At 36.4% G+C, this 23,624-nt stretch overlaps 2 protein-coding genes across 3 annotated transcripts; both read right to left on the reverse strand.

Moving 5' to 3' along the window:
• Positions 1 to 1,154: 1,154 nt before the first annotated feature.
• On the reverse strand, positions 1,155 to 8,808 carry calua (calumenin a). 2 transcript variants are annotated; one of them, XM_088924285.1, is made up of 7 exons: positions 8,653 to 8,808; positions 6,534 to 6,768; positions 5,277 to 5,470; positions 4,343 to 4,509; positions 4,163 to 4,223; positions 3,844 to 4,043; positions 1,155 to 3,728 (listed from the first exon to the last, which is right to left on the reverse strand). In XM_088924285.1, exons 2-7 carry the CDS (start codon positions 6,752 to 6,754, stop codon positions 3,624 to 3,626), a joined length of 948 nt encoding a protein of 315 aa, XP_088780411.1. In that variant the 5' UTR covers positions 6,755 to 6,768; positions 8,653 to 8,808; the 3' UTR covers positions 1,155 to 3,623. The 2 variants fall into 2 exon arrangements, with proteins under 2 accessions (XP_088780411.1, XP_088780410.1); XM_088924284.1 differs by lacking the exon at positions 5,277 to 5,470 and adding an exon at positions 5,528 to 5,721.
• A 9,985-nt stretch (positions 8,809 to 18,793) lies between these two features.
• Positions 18,794 to 22,848, reverse strand: gtf3c6 (general transcription factor IIIC, polypeptide 6, alpha). The gene is made up of 6 exons (XM_088924153.1): positions 22,740 to 22,848; positions 22,364 to 22,444; positions 21,673 to 21,736; positions 21,289 to 21,333; positions 20,650 to 20,760; positions 18,794 to 20,555 (listed from the first exon to the last, which is right to left on the reverse strand). Exons 1-6 carry the CDS (start codon positions 22,761 to 22,763, stop codon positions 20,269 to 20,271), a joined length of 612 nt encoding a protein of 203 aa, XP_088780279.1. The 5' UTR covers positions 22,764 to 22,848; the 3' UTR covers positions 18,794 to 20,268.
• Between the last annotated feature and the right edge of the window lie 776 nt (positions 22,849 to 23,624).

Consider the following 23,624-nt stretch of genomic DNA (forward strand, 5'->3'; position numbering starts at 1 on the left):
CCATCCCCAAAACACTGTGGTTTCATCTATGCCCTACATGAAAAATGATTTGGAAAGTTATACTTTGTATTCAGTCCGATTCATGTGTACTGTAAAGTCACATTTGTTACACTTCAAACATGTGTTACATTTGAGTTGTGGTGCAGGCAAGCATAGCCCCGGTAATAAAATTTCTGTAAGACTAAGTCAAACATTAAAAGGAGTAAGACGCTCCACAGCTGAAGAAGATTGTGAATATGAGGAGTTTAGATACGCACATTTTGTTTATTCAATATGTGGACATGACTTTTAGCGTGATGTGGTATGGCTATCGCCTATGAACTACCAAATCTCACATCTAGTATCAAAGAAAAATAACTGACCGAAGTCTTCCAGTACTTTTCTAAAATGAGTTCTGTGTGGTGTGACTTGTTTCGTTTAATACAAAAGCTTCATGTCTGTATCCCATTTAAAGTTTGAGAAAGAAAAAAAAAGGGCTTGGTTCAGGCCATTAGAGAACATGTTTTCTATTGACAAAAAAAAAATTACTTATATGCAAAGAAATGATTCTGCTGTGTTCAAGGATATATTGTAGTACGTTTAGTCTAAATAAAGATGTCTTGCGCACTTTAAAGTGGTGTAATTTGACAGAATATAAAAAAAATTTAAGAGGGGACCTGTAACAAACAGCCATATGCCATATGTGCAAAGAGACTACTGAAAAAGTTTCTGGCTATCTGCAGACTAAGAATAAAACTTTAACCAACATCAGTCAAGTGAGAACAGACTCTCATTTACAATAGGAGAGATGTACCTTATAAAACCACAGTGCCCTTAAAAGAGGTTTGAAACCACAACCACCCTTTTTTGCACGCACAATCCAACTCTTCTTACCAATTTCAACAATGCAGGGGTACAGACCTTCATGTTCACAAAGTGCTGGTCAGTTGCAGCAATTAAGCCAAAATCACCCCTCACAGGATTAAAACAGCAACACTAATGGGGGTGAACAAGACCAGATGATACAGTAATTATAACCTGAACAGACATTTCTCAAGTAACACATTAAAAAAAAAATAATGCAATACAAAAGCACTCTTAAGAGGGAGTCTCCTGCTTGACTGTAGCTTCCCAAGAATGGGACCCTCTGCCCAAAAGCAACAGAACTGCAAAGAACAATTTACTGGTTTTATTGAGAAAGACTGTCCATTGGCATGATTAAAAACTGTTTAAACATTCTGCTTTCATAGCATGTGGTATAACATTAACATAGGCTTTTAACTTACAGTACAATAACAAGGAAATGACTGCACCATTCCACTGAAATGTACTGCATGAAATACATACACAACAATTTTTTGATCATTAACAGTGGGGAGGGGGAAGCAGTAACATTTCAATGGTAGCATTGTCCTATCCTGTATATAAATGTAATTCAATACAAAATATGGACTTTGTAGTGTGAAAAATCACATTGATCTTCTATAATACAAGCATGGTTTCAAGAAATAAAATTATATTCCTGGAATTCTCTACATTAACATCTCATACACCCAAGCTAAACCACTGGGTGTCAGTATGAATATACAACTTGGTGTTTAAAAAAAAAAACATTTAAGGCAACAATACACAAACTTTAGATTTCTCTAATGTTCGACTAAATCCCAATAGTGTTGTTTCTGTATCCAAGTGGGGGGAAAAAAAGAAAAAGGTAAAGAAGTTATGTTTGTTTCAAAGGCATTGAGTATTTTTGGAATGGTGGAAGTCCTTAGTTCTCAAATGAGTTGGATTTCATCCAAGCAGCTTTACAAAATGTTCAAACGTGGAAACTTGAGTTTTATAAACTTAATCCTCAAACCTGCTCAGAAAAGACCCTAACATACATGAAGGGCTCAAAGAAAAGAAAATGGCTACTGATGTTAAAAAAAAAGCAAAAATCCATAGTGTTCAAAATGCATCCTCAGAACATCTAAAATGTGCATGTTTCCAAGCTGTCTGCTGCAAGCCAAGTTCAAAAAGCTTATTCATCTGAAGCAGCTGTCATGTACAACAGAGATACCACCTCCTGCAAAACCTGAGGATCCCTTGAAACTGAATTCATGCGAAACTCCAGCTGATAAAGAAGCTACTTCCCTTGAGATATTGAGATCTCAAGTTAGTTAGTCAATGGTGCTCAAAGGCAATTGAGAATAAACATATATTTGAAAAGACTGGTTCATTTACATCTTTGCAATTATCATGATTTTAAAAATCCATGTGAATTACTCATGTATAGTTTTTCAAGCAAAATTTTAGATGTCTTACAATACATCCTGTTTTAAGCTATGAACTAAAGCATTTAGTATCCGTGCATGACTTGCACTGAATTTAATGCTTTAATAAGGAGCAAGGAGAGAGGACTGGGGATAAAAAAGCACGTGGGCAAACGTTTAGTTTCAGATTATGTTCTGTTCTTGCACTTAATAGGGGACTTGGTCAACATGTTTTGCCTATACAAGTTGAGCACATCACCGGATTACCAATCTAAAAAGGAGGTAAAATTGTCTGAGCTGAGGAACCCAGAGGTCCTGCTGTTTTAGAAGCCATTTTATCATTTCACTTTTTATACATTTAGAACATTTTCAGGTGGTCTTTTCATTAATTTTTTCAGGGTCATTATGACGACTGGAAATTGGTTTCAGTTGTCTGAAGAGTTGTTTTTAAAAAAGGATTCATAATCAGTGCTAATCTTTTCCTCAAAAGAGACTCACTGTACGAAACAGACTCTTAAACGTATATGTTAAATGGATTCATTATAGTTGTACTAAATTCTGCAGTATCCAACTTATTTTTCCAATAGAAATGACAATCTAATTGCTATACTGCAAATCCTGCACTTCTCAATATTTTGCAAATTAAGTAATCAAACAGCAAAACAAGCAATAATGAGTTATTTGGTATGTACTCACAGAGCAGTATCTATAATATCCTACAAACATCAAACTTACAATTGGAGGTAGAGCTACAACTGTACCAATAAATGTTTACCTCATTTAAATTCAGAATATTTTTTAAATTGTATGGTATTTGTTTTATACAATTCTTAAAAGCACACTGGAAAAATCACTTGCGCTCTTACTGTATTAAACTAGCTCCTTTTGATTATTAACCTAGGCATAAAATGGAAATGCATTCCCATTTTGAAATACAAATTTTGATTAGTGTTTATGTACTCCAACACCTAGATCACAAAGCCAAAAGGGCCTGAAAAACATGCACCTGCCCAAACTGGCTGCCAACGTGAAATACAGAAGACACAAACTCAGGTTCAGTAGTTAATGGAAATGGCACTCAACTACTTAGTTTAGGAAAAGCAAAACTTTGCTTAAAAGTCCAGTGCATTAAACAATGGGTTATATGCATAGACAGAATACTACATGCCAAAGCGGACGTGAAGTCAACTTAATTTTAAAATGTGAAAGTTAAGCAACAATTCACTGCAAGAGGCTCTTCATTTCACAAAATCCGCACGCAGGCTTGTATACACACAAAAAATAGGTAAAAGTGATATACCCAAATTTGATATAACAGTCTTGGTAGAGACTAAACGTTGGAACCGGAAGCCATATAAAATAAATTATCTAGTAAAGATTATCTACACAGGACTAAAACTCATCATGTCGTAATAAGGCTTCTCCAAAATCAGTCGCCTGGCTTCCAACAAACAAGTCATATTTATTGATTATTTCTTCTCTGGTGAGTTTGCCATCCTGAAATAAAAAAAAAGTTGTGATTACTATATTATGAATTTCAAAGATTGGCTTTCCTAAATGAAAGATTTTATATTTAAACACGCATTGAACAGCTGAAGCCCTGCTGCCTGACCTTGTCTGCATCTGACTCATAGACAAGGTGTTTGGCCTCTGCTTCAGCGTGGTCATAGTCTGAAGGCAAGATCCAATCTCTGGTCTCCTCTTTGTCCATTTTTCCATCTTTGTTTTTGTCTCTGAACTCTACAAACTGCTCTCGCTCGGTCTTTACCCATTCTGGTTCCTGCGAGTCTCCGTCATGACTATACATGTCCCCTGTGAGGTTAAAAAAAAAAGGAAAGCTTGAGCAACAGCAAGACCTTGGATTCCTCATAAAGATGGTGCATAAATCGTCCACAGAAAAAGCTGAAATACACGTGCCCCCACACACTTACCAATGTATTCTTCTAAATCAATAAAGCCATCACCATTTTTATCAATATCTTCCATAGATTCCTACGACAAAAAAAAAAGAAAAGGCACCAATATGATCTTCATCTGCTAAAAACTTCAACTAATTCAAACACCCCTTGAGTTTCTGAAAAGTTGTTCAGATAATTCTCCTGTGAACATACCAAAACTACTATATCCTTCATGTGGTCATATTCCTCTGGGTGCAGGAAAGCAGTAAATTCCTCCTTGTTTGCTATCATGTCTCCATCTTGATCTGCTGCTTTGAACCGCCTTTCATCCCTCATCATCATCTGCTTGTAGTTGAAGCCATCTTCTGGATCAGGATCATCTGAGGGCAAAGGTTTTAATAAAACTTACAACTGTTTTTCGAGTCAACTTTCCTTCACAAAAATCAAGTGGAATGCACGGTCTTTCACCTCCACATTTACTTTACATTACTTTACATTACTTTACATTTACATTGCAGTGATCATTTTTATCTGCATTTTCATCACATTTTTTGTTGAAGGTTTCATGAATCAAAGTTTAATTTTTTACAATACAAAGAGATAAAAATTTTTGACCGATATCATATGCTACAGGATTTGACAGCATTCCTAATTTCACTCCTATCCATGGATGCACCTCCATGGCTACTACATCCTGTAGAGTGTTATATTCTGCAAAACAACTCTAAAGATCCTCAGCATTTCACTCATAAAATGCAAAAAAATTATTCCCCCATGAAGATTCCTTCTGCCTATTTCTACTATTAAAAATTAGAAGGTCGAGTAGCTAAGGCAGCAACCTAGGAAGGAACAGGTAAAGGTTTATTGCCAAAATGGTGCGTTTCTTTTCTTTACCTTTTAGCGTGGAATGAATATTTACCTGAATGAATGGTCTTTTAAATTAGTTTTCAGAACTGAACGTTTCAATTACATTTAACATTTTTTGCAACCCCTACCTCTCTCAAAGAGATCTATGCAATTACATGCTGAATTCTGTTTCTTAGTATTGTTCATATCACTGCCTGTAACCTGACAAAACGTGAAGAGGAGTGGGAGCTAAATGCTTTTCTTCAGCTGAATCTCTTCACTTTCACCCTGCTGTTCTTACCAAGGAAGGTGCCATATGTAACATTTCTGTACTCTTCCCAGGAGATAACACCATCATTGTTTGTGTCAAAATCTTTCCACTGACGATCCACATTGTCATAGATGTATTTCTTTTGGGCCTTTTTAATCCATGCTTTCAGCTCATCCTCAGTAACATACCCGTCTTTATTGGCGTCGATCTGATCTACAATCATTCTATAAGAGAAAGAGAGCCGCACAGGTTGTTTCTGTGGAGGATCAAGAGAAACCTACCTAGAATGTAGCCATAAGTTGCATTTTTATACTCCTCCCAAGAAATGAGGCCATCCTCATTGAGGTCATGCCCTTTCCACTGACGGTCTACATCTTCATAAATCCAGCGCTTTTGCGCAAATTTTATCCATTTTCTCATCTCCTCTGTTGTTACAAAACCATCTTTGTCTTCATCTATTTTATCTACAACTTTGCTGAAAGATGAAAGGCAGACAACCCCAGTTATAGTATTGGATGGGCGATGCATTAATCTGTATTTAGAAAACTAAAGCTGGATAGTTATGAGCTGATATATGGTTGGGTTAAATTCTGTATCAAGAGACCACAACAGGAAAAGTGTACAAATCTTAACAGCCCTGTGCCGAGAGGCCATTCTCACACTTTTTATTTGGTTCTGACTTTTTTCTATAAATTTGTTTTAAAAGGATTTCAGAAGATTTAAAAAAAAAACAACATTAAATAATCCTTAATATTACATTTTCTGTTATTCCACAGTCACAGTCATAAAAAGAAACCAATGAGACAAATGTGTACATCGCCCGGAACTCAAATCAACTAAACTTTGAAAGGAGATCAGTAATGTATGCAATAAATGTAAACTATCCAGCCTTAGTTCTCATTTTATAAGCAAAGCCAGAAAATTGGTTAGCAAACTAAAGAAGGCAGTCCTGGCATAACAAGACCTGATCGTGACTCAAAAGTAAAAAGTTCACCAGCTTAACTAAAAAAAAAAACTTGGTTTATGATACTGCAGAAACAAAAAGCATACAGGATGTTCATGTTCATATAAATGAAAAGCAAGAGGTTAAGCTACAGTAAGCACCTCTTAGGCAGTAGCATTATGAATCCAGAGTGAAAGATTCACAATTGTAGACAAAGATTAAATGGACATCACAACTGAAAGTCAAAGAAACAAGTCAAATATTTACCCACTAGCCTTCACTGAAAAAACACAATAACAACTCTGGCGAAAGACCAAAAAACTTGGGAAAAGACAGCTTCCTACCCAAGCCTCTCTTTGCTTTCCTCGGGGGTGAGCTGCTCAAAGCTCTTGGCTTCGTTTGCTCCCAGGAAGGCGTCGTGATCGTAATCGAAGTTCTCCGTGTCATCGTGCTCCTTGTCGCTGAGCTTCGGGTCATGGTGCACGCGCTCTTTCTTATCGGTGGGTTTGCTCACGGCACACACCACACAGAATGCCAAGTACAACACGAGTGTCCTGAGCTCCATCCTCAAACAGCTCGCTATAGTGGAAAGCAAGAGAAAGTTATACCTCCCCATCTACCCCCTCAGGCCCTCCACTCATGTTGAAACGAAAAATCAAACGTTCTACCACTGCAGCTCGCTTCATCCACAATATTGGAATTTCAGGCCTAGTTATTCACAAGCAAGAAATCATGAGCTGCAATGCATTTTTTTTGTTTGAAAAAACTGCACGGTAAAACAAAGCGACCGCTTTTCCTGAAGAGTTTGCAAGAAAGCAAAACTATGAGCCTATGCGTTTTAAAGTGCTTCTCATTGGCTGACTTATAAATGATGTTAAAATCAGTTACATTATCTTTGCAAATCTTCATAGAAGCAAAGTCTCAGTTCATGTTTTGATCTTTTGCCACCTAAACTATGCAAAACTGAAATTCAATCACATTAACTACTGGGAAAATATGTAAAGTCTCTATGTCACATGCAAATAAAAAACCACCATTAGGGTTAAATTAAACTATGACAATCAATCCCTGCTCTTTCCCAATACTCTGAAAGGTGGGGAATGACGTTCCTGATATTTTCAGAAGGTGAAGAGATGGCTAAGATTAGTTTTATAATCATGCTTATACATGAACACGAAGGAAAACTATAAACTCTGCACCTGTTCTCATCAGGATGTCACATAACTCCAACATGCTGAAAAAGCCTGACCTCAGGGTAGACCAGCATGTTGTTGAACAAAGGAAGTAGATACACTACACTTAACACTCAGGCTACAACTGATCAAACAGTCTTCACCAGTGTGTGAAAAATGACAGCTTCCTCTGCTGGAGGCCGAACGTGTTACATCTTCAAAAAAATCTTTCATGTTTTTACAGTTATAAGACTTCAACATTTCAGCCCCACATTGATTAAATCAAGCAACTGATACATGACAGGTTTGTATTGAGACTAGATAGCACTGCAAAAAGGCGTATTCAATCTTGCTACAACTGTTCTTCTAATTGTCGTCTAAGATTTACACTGCATTTTATGTAAAACACCTGATCGGATCAAGTGAAAGAATGGCCGTGTACATGTGTATTAATTGTAAAATCTAAAAACAGCCACTTGGTATGCGGTTGATGTTCTGTAATTTATACAAAGGACAAACGTGTGAGAAAATGAACACTAGTATGTGAGGGGAAAAGCTTATTACTTGCTAATTTCACCGAACTACTGATTTTACGGATTAGGCTACAGTAGCCTACCACTACCATGTACCATTGTACATTATTGAAAAGGGTCAAAAAACAACGAAGTATCACCCATTTAAAAACAAAAATTGAAGTAGCGCTGTTTAACACGAATTGAAAGTATTCGAAACACAATCTGACTAGATTTCTTGCCATTCTGACCAAGCCTGGAACCAGACTAGATTAAATACGAAGCGGGTGCTGGGCTTTTTCTTCTGAACATTCAAAAGATAGCTCTGGCAGCAAAATGCGTGTTTGTTCATAAACAAAAATACAATAGGAGCAGTCAAAAAGCACGTAATATTAGAAAGGATAAAAAGAAAAGGGCACACGCAACCCATCATTAAGACCGTTACCCGATAACCATTAATACAGTCAATGCATTTATTAAACCTTAGTAATACACCATCAGATTCGCCTAATCTCCGAAAATTACAGGCTACATAAATTGATCACGTTAACATAAAAATGTTTTATTTTTCCAATACGACATACATGTAGATAAACCGAACAATACTGATTCTTAAGAACCTACTGACATCTCCCTAAATGTACGTAATTTAGCCTTTATGCTGATGCCTAAAGCTGCCGATCGCAAAGCTTCCCAACAAGTGTATAAAAGCCAAAAGAGGGGGGAAAAACTCCAATAATACAAAGACATTAAAAAATTAAATATACAAACTGACTTACCACCTTCTTCTTCTCTACTAACTTACTCTAGTCTGCAGAACCACCCAGGACCGCCGGATATACACCCTCCGGCTCCTCAGTTTCCTGTGCACAAAAAAAAATATCACGGACCAATCACAGTCAAGAACCGGCTCCGAAAACCTTTGAAATGCGGACACTTCGGCGGCTTCCGATTGGTCCACTTCATTGGAAGGCGGGCGATCTGATTGGTTGGGAACCGCCACGTCTCCAGGCTGCAGATAGGATTGTGTGCTGAACCTTTTATAGTTCGGAATAATAGGGCGCGTACTTTGGGGGTTCGTACTGTGCCTTTTGATAAATGAGAATACAATACCTCCCTAGTAAAAGTAGTTTTGTGATTAAGAGATTTCGCTAAAACACAGTAAAAATAATCCTAAAAAACGTGCCTAGCTAATGTCATTTATTATTTACTTGAACTGTTTACATGGATTACTCCTTTACTGCAGTGAAATAATCGGTTAAGGGGTTAAATAAGCTTCCGACTATATATCTTAACAATTTCTTTAGCCTTTTCATTGCTTCCTCATATTCTTTAAAAGATGTAAAGGATGTGACAACATTAACACCTGATATGAAGGTCTTAAATAAGGGTAAAATAAAAAGAAAATAAGTTAAATAAGAATGCTTTTAGAAGAGGCAGCATTGTCACTGACTAACCCTTCAAACAAAATCCAAAGCGCAAACACCAGATCACGAATAATTCTTTCCCATCTCCTTTCTGTAGGAAATGTCGTTTGTACTTTACCTCCTCTTCATCGTCCCAGTGAAAAAGTAAAGAGAACCATTTGATATAAACTAGAAGCTATTCCTTTTATGAACAATTTTGGAGAGTTTGGGGAAAACAAAAAACGATCTTGAAAGGTTAATTATTTCATAGACTAGTTTTAAATATAACTCATTTAATACTCATATTTAATCCTGCTATGGAACAAGTAATAGGTTTATTCCATGCTGAAAAAAAGAAGAAAGAGAACACAACGTTTCGGCCGTGGAGCCTTCTTCAGGTGTGTCGGTTAAGGTCGACATTGGTCTGGGGGATGTCCAGCTTCCTGGGAACTGGTACAAAACTGAGCCCTTTGCTGAGGAGGGATCGCTCATCCTGTGAAAGGGAAAGGTCAGAAGGTATGGTGACAACAAGGTTAGGGTTGGTGAGGGTGTTCGGGGTGTTGATGGTTTTCTTCTGTAGAAGATGACTGAGTTTTTTGTCCTTCTCTGTAGTGAGAAACTGGTAGAGTTTAGAGTTGAGAGATCTAATGAGGTTAGTTATGAAGGGAAGATGATGTGGAGCTGTAAGCCGTAGAAATTCCTTAGCCTCTTTGATGTTGTTGTCGGAAAGGATAATCTGTTTTTTGAGGGAGAAAATGGTAGAGAGCATTAGTTTCCTAGAAAATTGTTTTAGAAGTCTCTGAGTGTTACTCTGGGTGGTATCAGAGTCAAAAGAAAAGGTATTAAATTTAAGGCAAAATCCTTTAGGGATGATATTATGTCGACGACATCTGTAAAGGAATAGAAGGTGGTTAGAAAGCCTGGTCTTGGAACAGATAGCTGTGAAGAGACGGAATGCTGGTTTAGTGAGAGAAGAGGGCAAGTGGCCCAGGGAGGAAGAGAAGGTATGACGAAGAGATCTAGAAAGAGATTTGGAGGAAGGCATAGGAAGGCATTCACACACCTGAAGAAGGCTCCACGGCCGAAACGTTGTGTTCTCTTTCTTCTTTTTTTCAGCATGGAATAAACCTATTACTTGTTCCTTTGCAGCCTACGCATGCTGACGCAGCTACCCACCTGAACTACTTTAATCCTGCTATGATTATATTCAATTTTCTTTATAGATTTTATCCGGATAGATAATTTAAAGGATTATACAGAGCCACGTCAAGTAGGCCCATACTAAGATTTCTTTTACATTTTTACATTTTTTTTATTTTTGATTATATATGATATATGATCTTAAAAGAATTTAAAGATATTTTGAAGATTTATTGCAGCACAGGAGAATTGGTTTACTGATTTTTAATCCGTTCTGATTGTTTGTCCCTAAAATTGGCAAGGTAGCTCCTTGCTGCTTCATATAACAAGAGTCACTAAAACCCTGGACGAGTCAGTTCAACACTCACAGAAAACTTTAAAACACACTGATTAAAGTAGCCAGCATGTCTCCAACGAGTGCACTGTAGAAAAAACCTGCATGAAAACAGGGGAGCACATGCAAGCTTCACAGAGGTGGCACTGACCGGAGTCAAAGCCAAGAACACAAGTAAAAGAATATCCCAAGTTGCGCCAAATTACTGTTATTCAGTATATTTTGTAAGTGTAACGTTTTCAATTTCAAATGTAGATTTGTTTTGTCAGTTCACAAAGGGCATTTATTGAAATAACACAGAAATAACTGCACAACTGACAAACTTAAGGACTTACAATACGTGCTCATACTGTATATATACACCAATAGACTGAAGTTAAACTAAGTGAGGTTGAAGAAAAGGAACTTAAATCTAACTACAATCAATGCCATCCTAATGGAAGTACCCTTTTTAACATCACTTTATTAACCCTTTACAATTTCTTGCATTAGGAATTTGTCTTTTCACATACCCCAGCTTGCTCTCCATGAGACACACAGACAGGGAGAGAGAAGCTTGGGGTCAGAGCACAGGGTCTGCCATTGTACAGCACCCCTAAAGCAGTTGGGGTTAAGGGCCTTGCTCAAGGGCCCAACAGAGGAGGATTCCTCTGTCAGCTGCAGGATTTGAACCAGCAACCTTCCAGCCATAGGTGCAGACCCTTTGCCACAGAGCCACCACTCCACACTGGGTTTAATATTTCTGGCTGAGAAGTATAAAGTTGTTTCCAATAAAATAAAACAGCTGCCATGTACTTAAATTTCTATGCAAAAAAGGGCACCTCTAGTAGGTATTAGTGTCAGATAAGCTTACAGTGTTATATTTTGGGTTTATGATATTCACCAGTGCAAATTTAACTTCCTGTGCTTCACCATTTCCACTTTATATAAAACGAAAGTTTTTCCTAGGTGCAAGAATTGGTCCCAAGATTAGAATGTTGCCATTTATTAACAATAATAAAAACTACTATTGAAAGACAAGATACTGTTTTTTACTCAGGAGCTGAAGATATTGGGCTTTCAGCAACAATTATTCATTATCAGATTTTTAGCAAATTTGCATTATAAAACTGCAGAAAAATGTGGGGACTTGCAATTACCATAATACTTTATCTAGTCATATGTTGAATTGAGCCTTCTTTCAAATATGATATTTTTTATGTTGTAGCTACAAACAGTTAAAAAGTTTTTTTAAAGTAATGTTTATGTTCTCCAAAGCCTCTGTGTATCTTGTATTTTAGTAATGAATGACTGATAAATTAGTTAACCGATACCATGATGTTCACCTCAAAGTAGCACAAGTATGAACTTCACATATAGGAGGACCTACTTCCTTCACACAGCACTTATTATGTGTTAGCAGCCCCACTACACAGCAGATCCAGTGGAGAAGTGAGAAATTGCTTAATCTGTTGAATTAAGGGGGGAATTTGGATAGGCCAGATTGTGCAAACCTAGAGTGAACTTTAGCCAGAACACTTGGGTTACACTGGGTTACATGGTAAATGCCATATTAAACTGAAACAGCACAGAACACATGACAAATCACTCAATTCCCTATCCTCTTAATGCAAACAGCATAGGTGCTTTTGAAACTCCAGGTAACAAAATGCTATATACATTACGTTTAAGGTGAATTTTGCTTTTAAGACATCTAAAATGAAGAGTGGGTTCAAAATGCTAGAAGACATAAAATTAGAACTTTAAACACATAAAATTTCACATATAAACAAAAAAAACATATGTAGCCAAAATATAAACAAATATAAATATAAACACATATAAACAAAATTTTCTCTTTTAGAAACAGAGAAAGAAGAACTACAGAAATGGTTAGTGTTAAATTTAGAGTTGGTGCTGAGTAGACAAATTTCTGTATCTAGCCCTCACTTTAACTCAACAGAAAATGACACCAAGTCATATAACCCTTATCCATCAAAAAACGTCCTTGCCCTATGCCTAATTCCTGTCTTTACACCCTCTCACATTAGCGAGGCCCTAATACAAAATCACAGTCTAATGACCTGCGATTCAAATAGTTCAAATAACTATTTGAACCCTACACATTGAGTAGTCTCATTCAAGCTCAAAACCTCAGTGAACTCCAAACCCCAAACCTTATCCAACAGTTGCCCAATCCTAGCCTTAATATTACAGTACATAAGAAATCGCACAAATAAAATGTGAAGCTCTGTACATCGCAGTAAAATAAGTCAATTTAGGGCTATAATTACATCAGAAATGTTTTCTTCACAGTACTACCTGGGTTTTGGTCATTTTCAGTTAGGCACAGAATAAAACAGGAAGGAACGTTTGTACAGCTTTTTATTAAGACCATAAGAAAAGTTACAAATGAGAATCGGTCATTTGGTCCATCTAGCCCATTTGGTAGGGAGTGACTAATCGATCAAACGATCTATGACAGCTGTTTCTGGAAAGAAACCAGGTATTAGCTTTGGCATCGTGGCTGGGTATCCTGTTCCATACTTCCATAATCCTTTGTGTAAAGAAGTGCCTCCTGTTCTCCATTTAAAATGTACTTTCCACTGGTGTCCTCTGGTTTGGTTTGTGTTTCACTATTGATTCTGAAGACGTCCACCATGTTGACTTTGTCAGAGCCTTTCAGGATTTTGAATGCTTGGATCAACCGTATTGTTGGCAGTGGAAGAATATTTTTTGTTTTGTGTATTCCTTGAAGGCTTATTCAAGGAATTACTTATCGTTTCTGATATCTCCTATTCTTGTAAAAAATAAAAATTCAGAAAAAAATGTATAGCCTAAATTTCTATATTTACTAGCATATACAAGAACTAATAGAAGTGCTTTGACTTTCATTTGAAATTTAAGAGTTAGCTGTAATACACACCTCAACAATCATCAACCCAGCAGGATAACAGAAAAAAAGATCACCAAGCAATAAAAGTTACAGAAAATTACAAAATTGTAATTAATCAAAAAGTGGCATTGCATTCAGTTTTAATTGTTAGAAATATCTCATGACAATTGTCAGAGAAAATATGGATGTCCCATGCCAAAATTGAACAGTTTTGCAAATTATTTTTATAAAATTCAATCCAGATCACTTATCTTATAAATAGGGAAAACAAGAAAATGAAATAAATAAACTTAATTACGTTCAGTCTTCTAATTTGAACTGCCCGTTGAGAAGTTCACAAGACAGAGTACCCATTTTTCTTCTTTACCGATATCACACATATCAAAATTAATTCCCCATACTTACACTATATTGTTCTTCATTCTACATGACATTTTTTATAAGTGCTTGAATATTCTTTGTTTTTTGTCAGTGCCACAATATAAAAAAACATTTGTGCATAGCTATCACCCACACTCTTGTTTAATTATTTTCTTTTTTACTCAGAATTGATTAAAGCAATACTGCTTCATCATGCTGATATTCCCCATTTCACTAGATGTTGGAGTGGTTCCCAGTACAGTATGTTCGATTTTGTCATGTCTGCAGAGAGAGGGAAGCGTTCCTGTTCACGAATGAAATGGAATGCAACCTGATTTCAACTTTAAAAACACTCAATTAAAAACTAAAACAGACTAGTATGTACCAAAGTTTAACATTATATAGTTAGAATTTAACAAAATACGCAACGTTCTAGTTAATATAGTTCCTAGCCTTAGCATGGAAATACTGTATGACAGTTTTAAAGTATTAAATGTCATTCATTACAAACCAATGGCTTTCGTTATTCTTCTTAATATTTCTCGGTGAAAAATCCTTTCTTTGCAGTGGTAGCGATAGTTGTCCGTGAAGCTGTCCTGAAGATCTGATTTCAGAAGACAGATCAAACCGCCCAATAAATCCACTAATCCAATAACTAGAGCTGCCAAGGACACACATATTCCGTACATATATATTTTCACTAATGCTTTCATGTTTGAAATGCGATGTTAGACGTATTTCTTATCGCAGTACCCAGAATGAAATCGGATTGTGGTAACACCTGTAATAAAAAAAAAATCGGTTAGCTCCACCAGACTTCTCACATGAGCTGTCGTAATATTCTTACGTATGTATGACGGCACTAGATACCCTAGACTTATTGAAAACAAAGCAGTTACCAAGATGAAAACACTTAAGGTGACTATTATGCTATGATTTCCGTCATGTCAAGCAGAGGGAATACAGTTTATTTTTGTCAACAGCAATTGAGATCCTTTCTTTGGGGTTTTTATAAAAATGATTATACATCTTTGAAACTTGCATATCTTCAATGTAACTACTGTACCTCATGGTATTACTGTATGATAACATAAAGATCCTTATCGCAATAGTGTTCTATCTGATACAACTAAATATTTTACAGTTAAAAAACTTACCAGAAGTACGTTTATGAATAAAATGAGTTTTAGACTTTATCAGGATTTTTCTGAATAGATCTCACTGTCGGTTTTCGGGGAGGTGTTCCTTCTCTCTTTGGGATTTTTCAGTTTGTGGTTTTGAGCGAAGTGGACTACGTGCAGCACTTAAGCACCTCCTCCAGTTAAACGTCTCTGTTCTTTTTGCAGTGTCCGTAACTGAGTAAGAGTCCGTAACTGTATTGCGAAGAAAATGCATTGCATTGCATTGCAACTGGAATTGAAATTTATACAGTCTGAGATGATTGCTTTCCTTGTACTTTACAGTACTTGTGTTGCTAACCGAGACAGGAATAGGTTACCAGTATCGCTGGCTCAGATACAACAGAGTAGAGCTCAGGAGACAAAAAAGCTTATTTGTACTTAATATACATGTAGTAGAACTATCTTCCTAAACCTTCAGACGTCTAACGATACGATACGGTCAAACCTAATTAATATTCACATGTCCCAGGACAGATACAATTCTCGTTTTAAAGTTTGCAGTTTCTTTCCTACATTTAAGAAAAAGGAGATTCCAAGAAACAATATATTCAGACATTAACTATAACACCAACCAAATCCATAATCTATTAAATAATAATCCACAAGTGCAAACAAGTGCAGTTGCCACCCACTAATTTACGAACTTGAGGTTTTTAACTTTTGCGCATTGCATTAATGAGACAATTCCTTTGCAATCTGTACTTGTATAAAGGAGAACTGCCTACCCAAAGCTTACTCACTTCAGCAAGTCGGAACAGCGCAGCTTTGACTGGAAAACTTAACATTCTGTTCCAAAAGACAAAAATATTCCCACTAGACCATACAGTTTATCCTAGTCAATAAAGTCTCAATCTAGGAATTTGTTCCATGTTCCTAAAATGTAATTTGTAAAAACAAATCTCATAATTTAGTAAATTATATTTTTAGTGTTTTTGAGTTGCAATGATTAATAATAAGATTCCTTCAGATGTGCAAATTACTTTCCAATGAATTACAACTTCTAAAGCTCTGAAAATCGTAGAGCGTTTACTAAGCCTATGAGTCAGTGGTTGTGCAACTTGTTACTTCACGTCTCATCATTTTTTCCTGCCATGTGGCATGCCAACACATAAGATTTTAAAGGCATCTAATATCCTTAAAAGTTAGAGGTGGAACTAAAGGTGCATCAGTGTCTGATCTACAAATGAAGAGATAGAAGTTCATCCCACTCTTAAAATTAGTGTAAAACACACAATAGAGCCAAAACATACTTATAACAGTTAAAAAGTAGCAGTATTTCTAATTCAGAACAGAAAACAAGTACTCCTGTACATTCATTCATGATCAAGAAATATGCTTATTTCCTGAAAGGGTCTTGGCAAACCAGTACCTACCCTGATGGGAGGCCCTGCCAGTCCACTGCAGAACAGTAATTCAAGCTGGTTGAAAGCTCTGACTGTCAAAATGTATTTTTAATTTAATCAATTTTCTTACTACTCTATCCAGTACAGGGTTGCAGAGAAGCCAGAGCCTTTCCTGGCAGGCAACAGGCACAAGGCAGGATACACTGAGGGATGGAACGCCAGTTCATTGCAGGGCAAAAAAATGTACTGACACAAACACCAACACACACACACTCTTACTAGGGCCAGTTTTCCCAGAAGCCATTTCACCTTCCAGTATGTTTTTGGACTGTGGGAGGAAACACGGGGAGAACATTCAAACTCCATACAGATAGTGTAGCCGAGCTAGTTCGGACACGGTGACTGTGAAAAAGCCTTTTGTGAATACCCAATATTATATCACTGTATGCAAAAACAAAATGTAAGGCAAAATATAAAGTTTAATATAGCCAACAAATATTGCCAGTACCAATATCACCCTGCAACTCACTGGCAACCCACTGAGGCTAAGCAGGTGTGAGCCTTGTTGGTACCTGGATAGGAGACCTCCTGGGAAAACCTAAGGTTGCTGCAGAAAGAGGTATAAGTAGGGCAAGTAGGGGGCGCTCACCCTGCGGTCTGTGTGGGTCCTAATGCCCCAGTATAGTAATGGGGACACTATACTGTAAAAGGGCACTCTCTTTTGGATGAGATGTAAAACCGAGGTCCTGACTCTCAGTGGCCATAAAAAATCTCAGGGTATCTCTTGAAAAAGTAGGGGTGTTATCCTGGCCAAATTTCCCATTGGCCTTTATCAATGATGGCCTCCTAATAATCCCCATTTTTAAATTGGACTCATCACTTTGTTCTCCTCCCCACTGATAGCTGGTGTGTGGGGAGCGTTCTGGTGCACTATGGCTGCCTTTACATTTTCTAGGTGGGGCTGCAAACTGGTGGTGGTGGAGGGGAGTCCCCATTACCTGTGAAGCGCTTTGAGTGGAGTGTCCAGAAAAGTGCTATATAAGTGTAAGGAATTATTATTATTATTATTATTATTATTAAAGTTTGATCAACAGAGATAGACAGTTAATGGTAAATATGTTGGAAGTTTTAATACTTGGACTTCATACCCTAAGTTTAACATTCCCATTAGTTTAATAATTGTTCTAAATATGTGGGGTAGTGGTACATTCCTGTTGGACATCACCATGAAAACCAAAATAGTTAGAATAATAAGGGTGTTTCACAAGAGTTCAGGTTAAATACACCTGTCTCTGGGAGGTCCCACAGTTGATTATTAGAGTTTCCACCAAAAATGTCATGAAGACAAGACACATTAAAAGCAAATCCAGGTTAGGATTTTTGAAAAACACCAATCAGGGGAAGGGTATAGGCAACCTCCATCTGCCCTCAAGTAGCTGACAGTATTGATGTAGAGAGCTATAAGATCAACAAGTTTTGGAGGTAACTGCAAATTTAACAGAAGCAGGCAGATGACAGCCACTGCTGTCAACAGAGCAATGCCACTTTCAGATTGACATATGTAATCCTAATGCAAGAAATTAAATTCCCTTCTGGTTTGCAACAAATTCAATGTTCTGATGCAATCCGCTGTTGACATACCTGGCACAAAACCAGTCTGCTCTGAGAGGCATGTTTGAAGCAGCTCTGGTTTCATCCTTGAGAGCATTGTGATGCTATACTATAAAAAGGGCACCATCCGTCAGATGAGATGTAAAACTGAGGTCCTGACTGTCTGTGGTCATTACAAATCCCAGGGTGTTTCTCAAAACGAGTAGGGGTGTAACCCCGGTATCCTCGTCAGATTTCCCTCTGGCTTTTACCAATCACGGCCTCCTAATAACCCCCAAATATGAATTAGCTTCATCACTCTGTTCTCCTCCCGACTGCTAGCTGGTGCGTGGTGAGCATACTGGTGCACTCTGGCTGCCGTCGCTTCATCCAGGTTCGATGAAGCACATTGGTGGTGGTGGAGGAGAGTATTCATTGCCTGTAAAGCTCTTTGAATGGAGTGTCTAGAAAAGCCCTATATACGTGTCAGGACTTATGATTTTTATTATTGAGAAATACCATTTTTTGAAAAGCACGTGTCTGTACCTGCCATCCCCAAGAGATGGCACCACTTACCTAGTGGAAGGCCCTCCCAAATTCTATAACAGTCATTGTAGCTGCCTAGACAGATCCCTGTTGCTCACACTGTTCACACAGATATGCTGCACAAATCTGGCACAACACATCATCGTAAAAGAGAGTGTTCTTTACTGAAATATCTGGTTAAAGAAAGGATTATCATTACCGACATAGAATTGACATCAACTGAATATGATTTCTGTATTGTACAGTATTAGAAAATCACTAGTCTCTGATGAATTCTAACAATCTGTGAAGATGTAGAACAGGCCATTAAAAAACAATTATGTATTGTAAATGAAGACTGATACTGTATTATCATGGTACTATTAAAGTTGCATGGATAATCATTTTTGAAATGGTTTGTAACACTGCTAAGGTGTATGTTGAAAGTGATGTGCAAATTGAGGAATTTGGATTGGTAATATCCAAGAATTGTAGCTACCTACAGATCACGTCTGGCCTGCTGATCTGAAGATTGAGAAAAGATGTTAATACCCCTTCAAATTCAGTTTTACTATGCGAGGTAAACTTAAAAATGTTTTTAGCCTTACATTAATGTCTTGTCTGGACTTTCCTAAAAATTCATAATGATGATAGACGACAATGTGTGAAATTATGCTTTATGTGAATTATCTGTTTGTGTTGACATAGTAACAAAAGACTTTATGTGTGTGGCAGGAGATATACTGTAAATGTTATTCCACCAGAATCTCTAAAATAAAAAAGAAACATTCCTAAGATTGTTGAAAAGTTATCTTTACACATTTGCCTGTTAAGTAAATAGAGTTATGAATAACTAAAAATCAATAGCAAAGTGTACTTTCTAATGGGCTAAATACATGAAAATGAAAAATATACAAATACCCGCCTCCCTAAAAACATAAAATGGATATAAGACTGTATTTGTTTTCTCCTTTCATTGCAAAATTAAGAAACATCTTATGAGAAAACACTTACTTTTACAAAACACGGGGCTACAGAAAGCAGAAACACAACAATATGCTGCATTGTAAAACATCTGCACATTTGTGCAGTTTCAAAGAACACTGTCATGCTGGTTCCACAATTGTGATTTTTTAAAATGTTTTTATCATGATTTAGCTGGATTTAGCTCTAATCTGCCTTTTACCACTTCATATCAGTAATTAAACTCTTAGAAGTGTACAGTGATAAATATCAAAACAGATACAATAGTGTGCAAATTTGTTTCAGGAAAGAACACAATGTAATTAGTCATCCCAGTCATAGGTGGTATGAACACAAAAATAGCCAATAACTTTACTTATATACTGAGAAGCATTCAAAATGCAACAAATGAGCATTGGAACCAATGACATATGCTATGTTTTTAACGCTTCTCAATATAAATCCATATTTCAATTATGTATGTATATATCAGATGCAAAACCTTTTTAACAACCCTTACTTTTTAGGGTACATATTAATAAAGTGTGTATGTGTACATACGTTTTCAGCTTCATTTCTTTTTCGTTGCTCCATAGTCATGGATATTTAAATTAAATCTCTGAACCATAAAGCTAATTTGTTCTTGTTTTCGAACAAAGCGTTGGCTCCACTCTTAGCCTAAAGCTCCTGTGTGTCGGATGCGTCTGCATCATCTTGGGTCTGCTTATAAGCTGAACAGTCTGCAGTTGAGACGTCAGTACTACCCAGTTCCTGGCTGTGTTCAAAGACTTCTGTATTTTCTGAATCGGTGACTTCTGAATCCGAGCTGGGTATTCCCATGCGCTCAGCACCCCCAGTTTCACTTTTTTCTTCCATCTGATCCTTGGCTGTGGACGTGAAACTGCAGATTAGGTTGGACGACCGTCCCGAGAAATCCCCATCGTTCAACTTCAGCACCTCAATGCCTGTAGATAAAGACCACAGTTTGCAACTATAAAGTACTGCACAAAAATAAATACAAAACAAAAACCAAATGTTGCAAAGACGTATGCCACAAACCTGAGCTCTCCTGTCCTTCTTTCTTCTCAGACAAGAAAGTTCTTTGCATCATCAGTTTCTTCGCTGTGTGACACTTGTATTTTAGTTGGGGTTTCTCTTCCGATTCTGTGTCTATAAAATCAGAATGTGAGTGATAGCTTTGCTTTGAAAAGTGGTCACCAATCATTTTTCTGGTTCCAGTGTTTACTGAAACATGTACAGATTCAGTTTCTGCTGCAAGCCTTAGAGAATGCTTTTCTGCAGACATCTAGTAAAATTCTAACACTATACAAAACACAAAATAAAAAGTTTTTAAGAACTGATGATCTTGCTTTATAATATTGTATGTATTTCATTACAACATTTACTTGAAGTTTGTGGGAGTATGGAACATGCTACCCAGCAATGGGTTGACACCTAATACTTTCCTCTGCTTTCTTAAGTTCATACATATGGACATACACACACTAAGATTTTTAGATAAATGTAAAATGTAAAGTGCTAAGTTCGTACTGTCTGGCTTCCATACATATCCATTTACTTACAATAAGCAATTCAAAAACAGAAACTGCATCAGAGTACTTCTATAAGTCCATAGGAAAGTTAGGCTGCTTACAAATATTTTCCTTTGTTATTGACATACTTAGAAATAAAACTTACCTTGGCCATTTTTTTCTTCAAATATAACACAGGACCCCAAAGCATCTATTACAAAGAAATTTATAGGTTAATACATGCAATATGTCATGTCCTTTAGTTAGTGTCCATAAATAGAAAACATTGTAAATTAAGAATATAAGAACTTTGGCAATTATCCCCCTCTCAAAACAGATAAAATAACATCCTGCTAAAGAAAAAACTTAATTCAGTGTGACAAATACAATCATACTAAATGACAAAATGGTAATTAGATTACTCTGTTATTTCTGTCAACCTTATTTGCACCTGGTAAAGAGCTATAAATTATAAGGCTAATGAATAATGATTACAAGCATGCAGCACAGATATACTCCAATACATACCAAATTTAAAAAAAAAACTTACCTTCATACTTCCCAGCAAACACATATCTTCCCACTTGAATTATAGGCTGCTCACTATCGATTCCCTTAAATTTATAAAAGAAAAAATATTCTATCCATATATACATACAGGCACAACTAGACTGACAAACAACACCAACAGTACATTACTGTACAGTATCTCATGTAATATTCAGCCCCCATCCAATGGTTTTGTCGAATTACAAGCTATGTTACACTTCAATTATAAGCTACATAATTGCAAGATATGTTATTTCTAAGTATGTCAATGTATACATTTTTTTGGGGGGAAAAGAAACACAGACAGGTTCACAGGCTCAGGAGATGGAGATGGGAATGTTGCCAATGAAGTATTCAATGTTAAATTCCCATGTAACTTCACAGAGAGATCTCAAACTCAATACCTCAAGGGCATAGTGTCTTCTGGTTTTTGTTCCCAGTTACATGGCTGGTCTAATTATTTCATTACAGATACTATTGAAGTAGTACTTCTAACTAGGCTCTGAGGTGATTTCTAGGTAACTGTACCTTTAATGAAGTGAATGTCTTGACCAAAGCAGTTAAAATAAACATGGTATTATCCTGCCTCATTACTTTCAACATAAGGTTATCTTATTACATTAATTTACATTAATATGTCTAAAAACCCTCAGGTAGTGAATAAGTCCTTGAAGAATCAATAAAACACTTACCACTATTTTGCAGTTACCCTTGCATTTTGTTAAGAAGTCTGAATTAATAACTCCTGAGAGTTCAACCACAACAAGCTGGTCCTAAATATAAGAGTAGAAAACATTTTGAAAGAGTGTTAAATAATGGGCTGAAAATTAAAATTTGATCTGTAAAAACCTAAACATCAATACACTTTACAAAAAGCAAATTAACATTACCTACCAATAAAAAATACTAGATAAATGGCCGACCACTTTAGTGTAATTTAAATTTCCTCACAACTGTCTTTTACTATGCACCACGATCGTAACGACTTCTTTAAAAAAAATCAAATTGAACTAGATTCAACATTTAGTAAAAGTGTCCTAATGGAATAAGAAATAAATTCCCACAAACCTCTTCCTCCCAGTCTCCATCCATTTCAGCAATATTACTACTTTTCTTTAATCTAAGAGTACCGTGGAAAAAAATAAAATGGGAGACGCCATCTTTGCTCAGTACCAATAGACATAGAAATCAACTTCAGAACAATCGTCAGCGATCGATTTAAAGACTATGAAAATAAAAGGAAATTTAAAGACTCAAGCAAATGAAAACGAATTAATTGATTTCGTTTGGTTAAATGGGAATGCTTAATCCCTGAGATAATTCACTTTAAAAGGGTCTGAAAAACTAACAGCATCTGCAAAAAAAGATTAAATATAAATAACTCCCATCTTAAAGTGTCTTTTTTTTACATTTTACCATGTTGTCTGGTGATTTGTTATACTTCTACTGAACCCACTAAAAATAGTTTTTTCAGATTTTTGTGATAATATTTTACCAGATGTTTTCGTCCTTTGCTTATAATGCAATATTTTTGTTGTTTCTAAAATGATTCCTCAAAAAAGATAAAACAAGGTAAATAATAAAATTCTTTGCAAACATTAAAACATTTTATTTTTTAATGATTGTATTGTTTTTACTCAAAATACAAATTCCATTCCTGATTTGTTGAGACTACATAATTTTTCTCTTAATAATAAAATAATAATTGCTTACACATATGTGATACTTTTCTGGACACTCCACTGAAAGCATTTTACAGATAATGGGGACTCCCCTCCACCACCACTGATGTCCAGCCCCACCTGGATAATCCGATGGCATAGTGCATCAGTATACTTAACGACACACCAGCTATCAGTGGGGAGGAGAACAGAATTTGTAATGGAGACAATTCATAAATGGGGATTATTAGGAGTCCAAGATTGGAAAAGGCCAATGCGAATTGTGGTCATG

Source organism: Atractosteus spatula, chromosome 8, assembly GCF_055471065.1.
Source record: "Atractosteus spatula isolate fAtrSpa1 chromosome 8, fAtrSpa1.hap1, whole genome shotgun sequence".
NCBI lineage: Eukaryota > Metazoa > Chordata > Actinopteri > Semionotiformes > Lepisosteidae > Atractosteus > Atractosteus spatula.

Coding starts and splice junctions, on each gene's coding strand:
- calua (XM_088924285.1), bottom strand. CDS start 6,754: ATGGAGCTCAGGACACTCGTGTTGTACTTGGCATTCTGTGTGGTGTGT. Junction 4,224..4,342: donor TGAAGGATATAGTAGTTTTG/GTATGTTCACAG, acceptor TTTTTGTCGTAG/GAATCTATGGAAGATATTGA. Junction 4,044..4,162: donor TGATTTAGAAGAATACATTG/GTAAGTGTGTGG, acceptor TTAACCTCACAG/GGGACATGTATAGTCATGAC.
- gtf3c6 (XM_088924153.1), bottom strand. CDS start 22,763: ATGGATGGAGACTGGGAGGAAGAG. Junction 22,445..22,739: donor ATGGAGACTGGGAGGAAGAG/GTTTGTGGGAAT, acceptor TCTTATATTTAG/GACCAGCTTGTTGTGGTTGA. Junction 20,556..20,649: donor AGAAGGACAGGAGAGCTCAG/GTTTGTGGCATA, acceptor CTTTATCTACAG/GCATTGAGGTGCTGAAGTTG.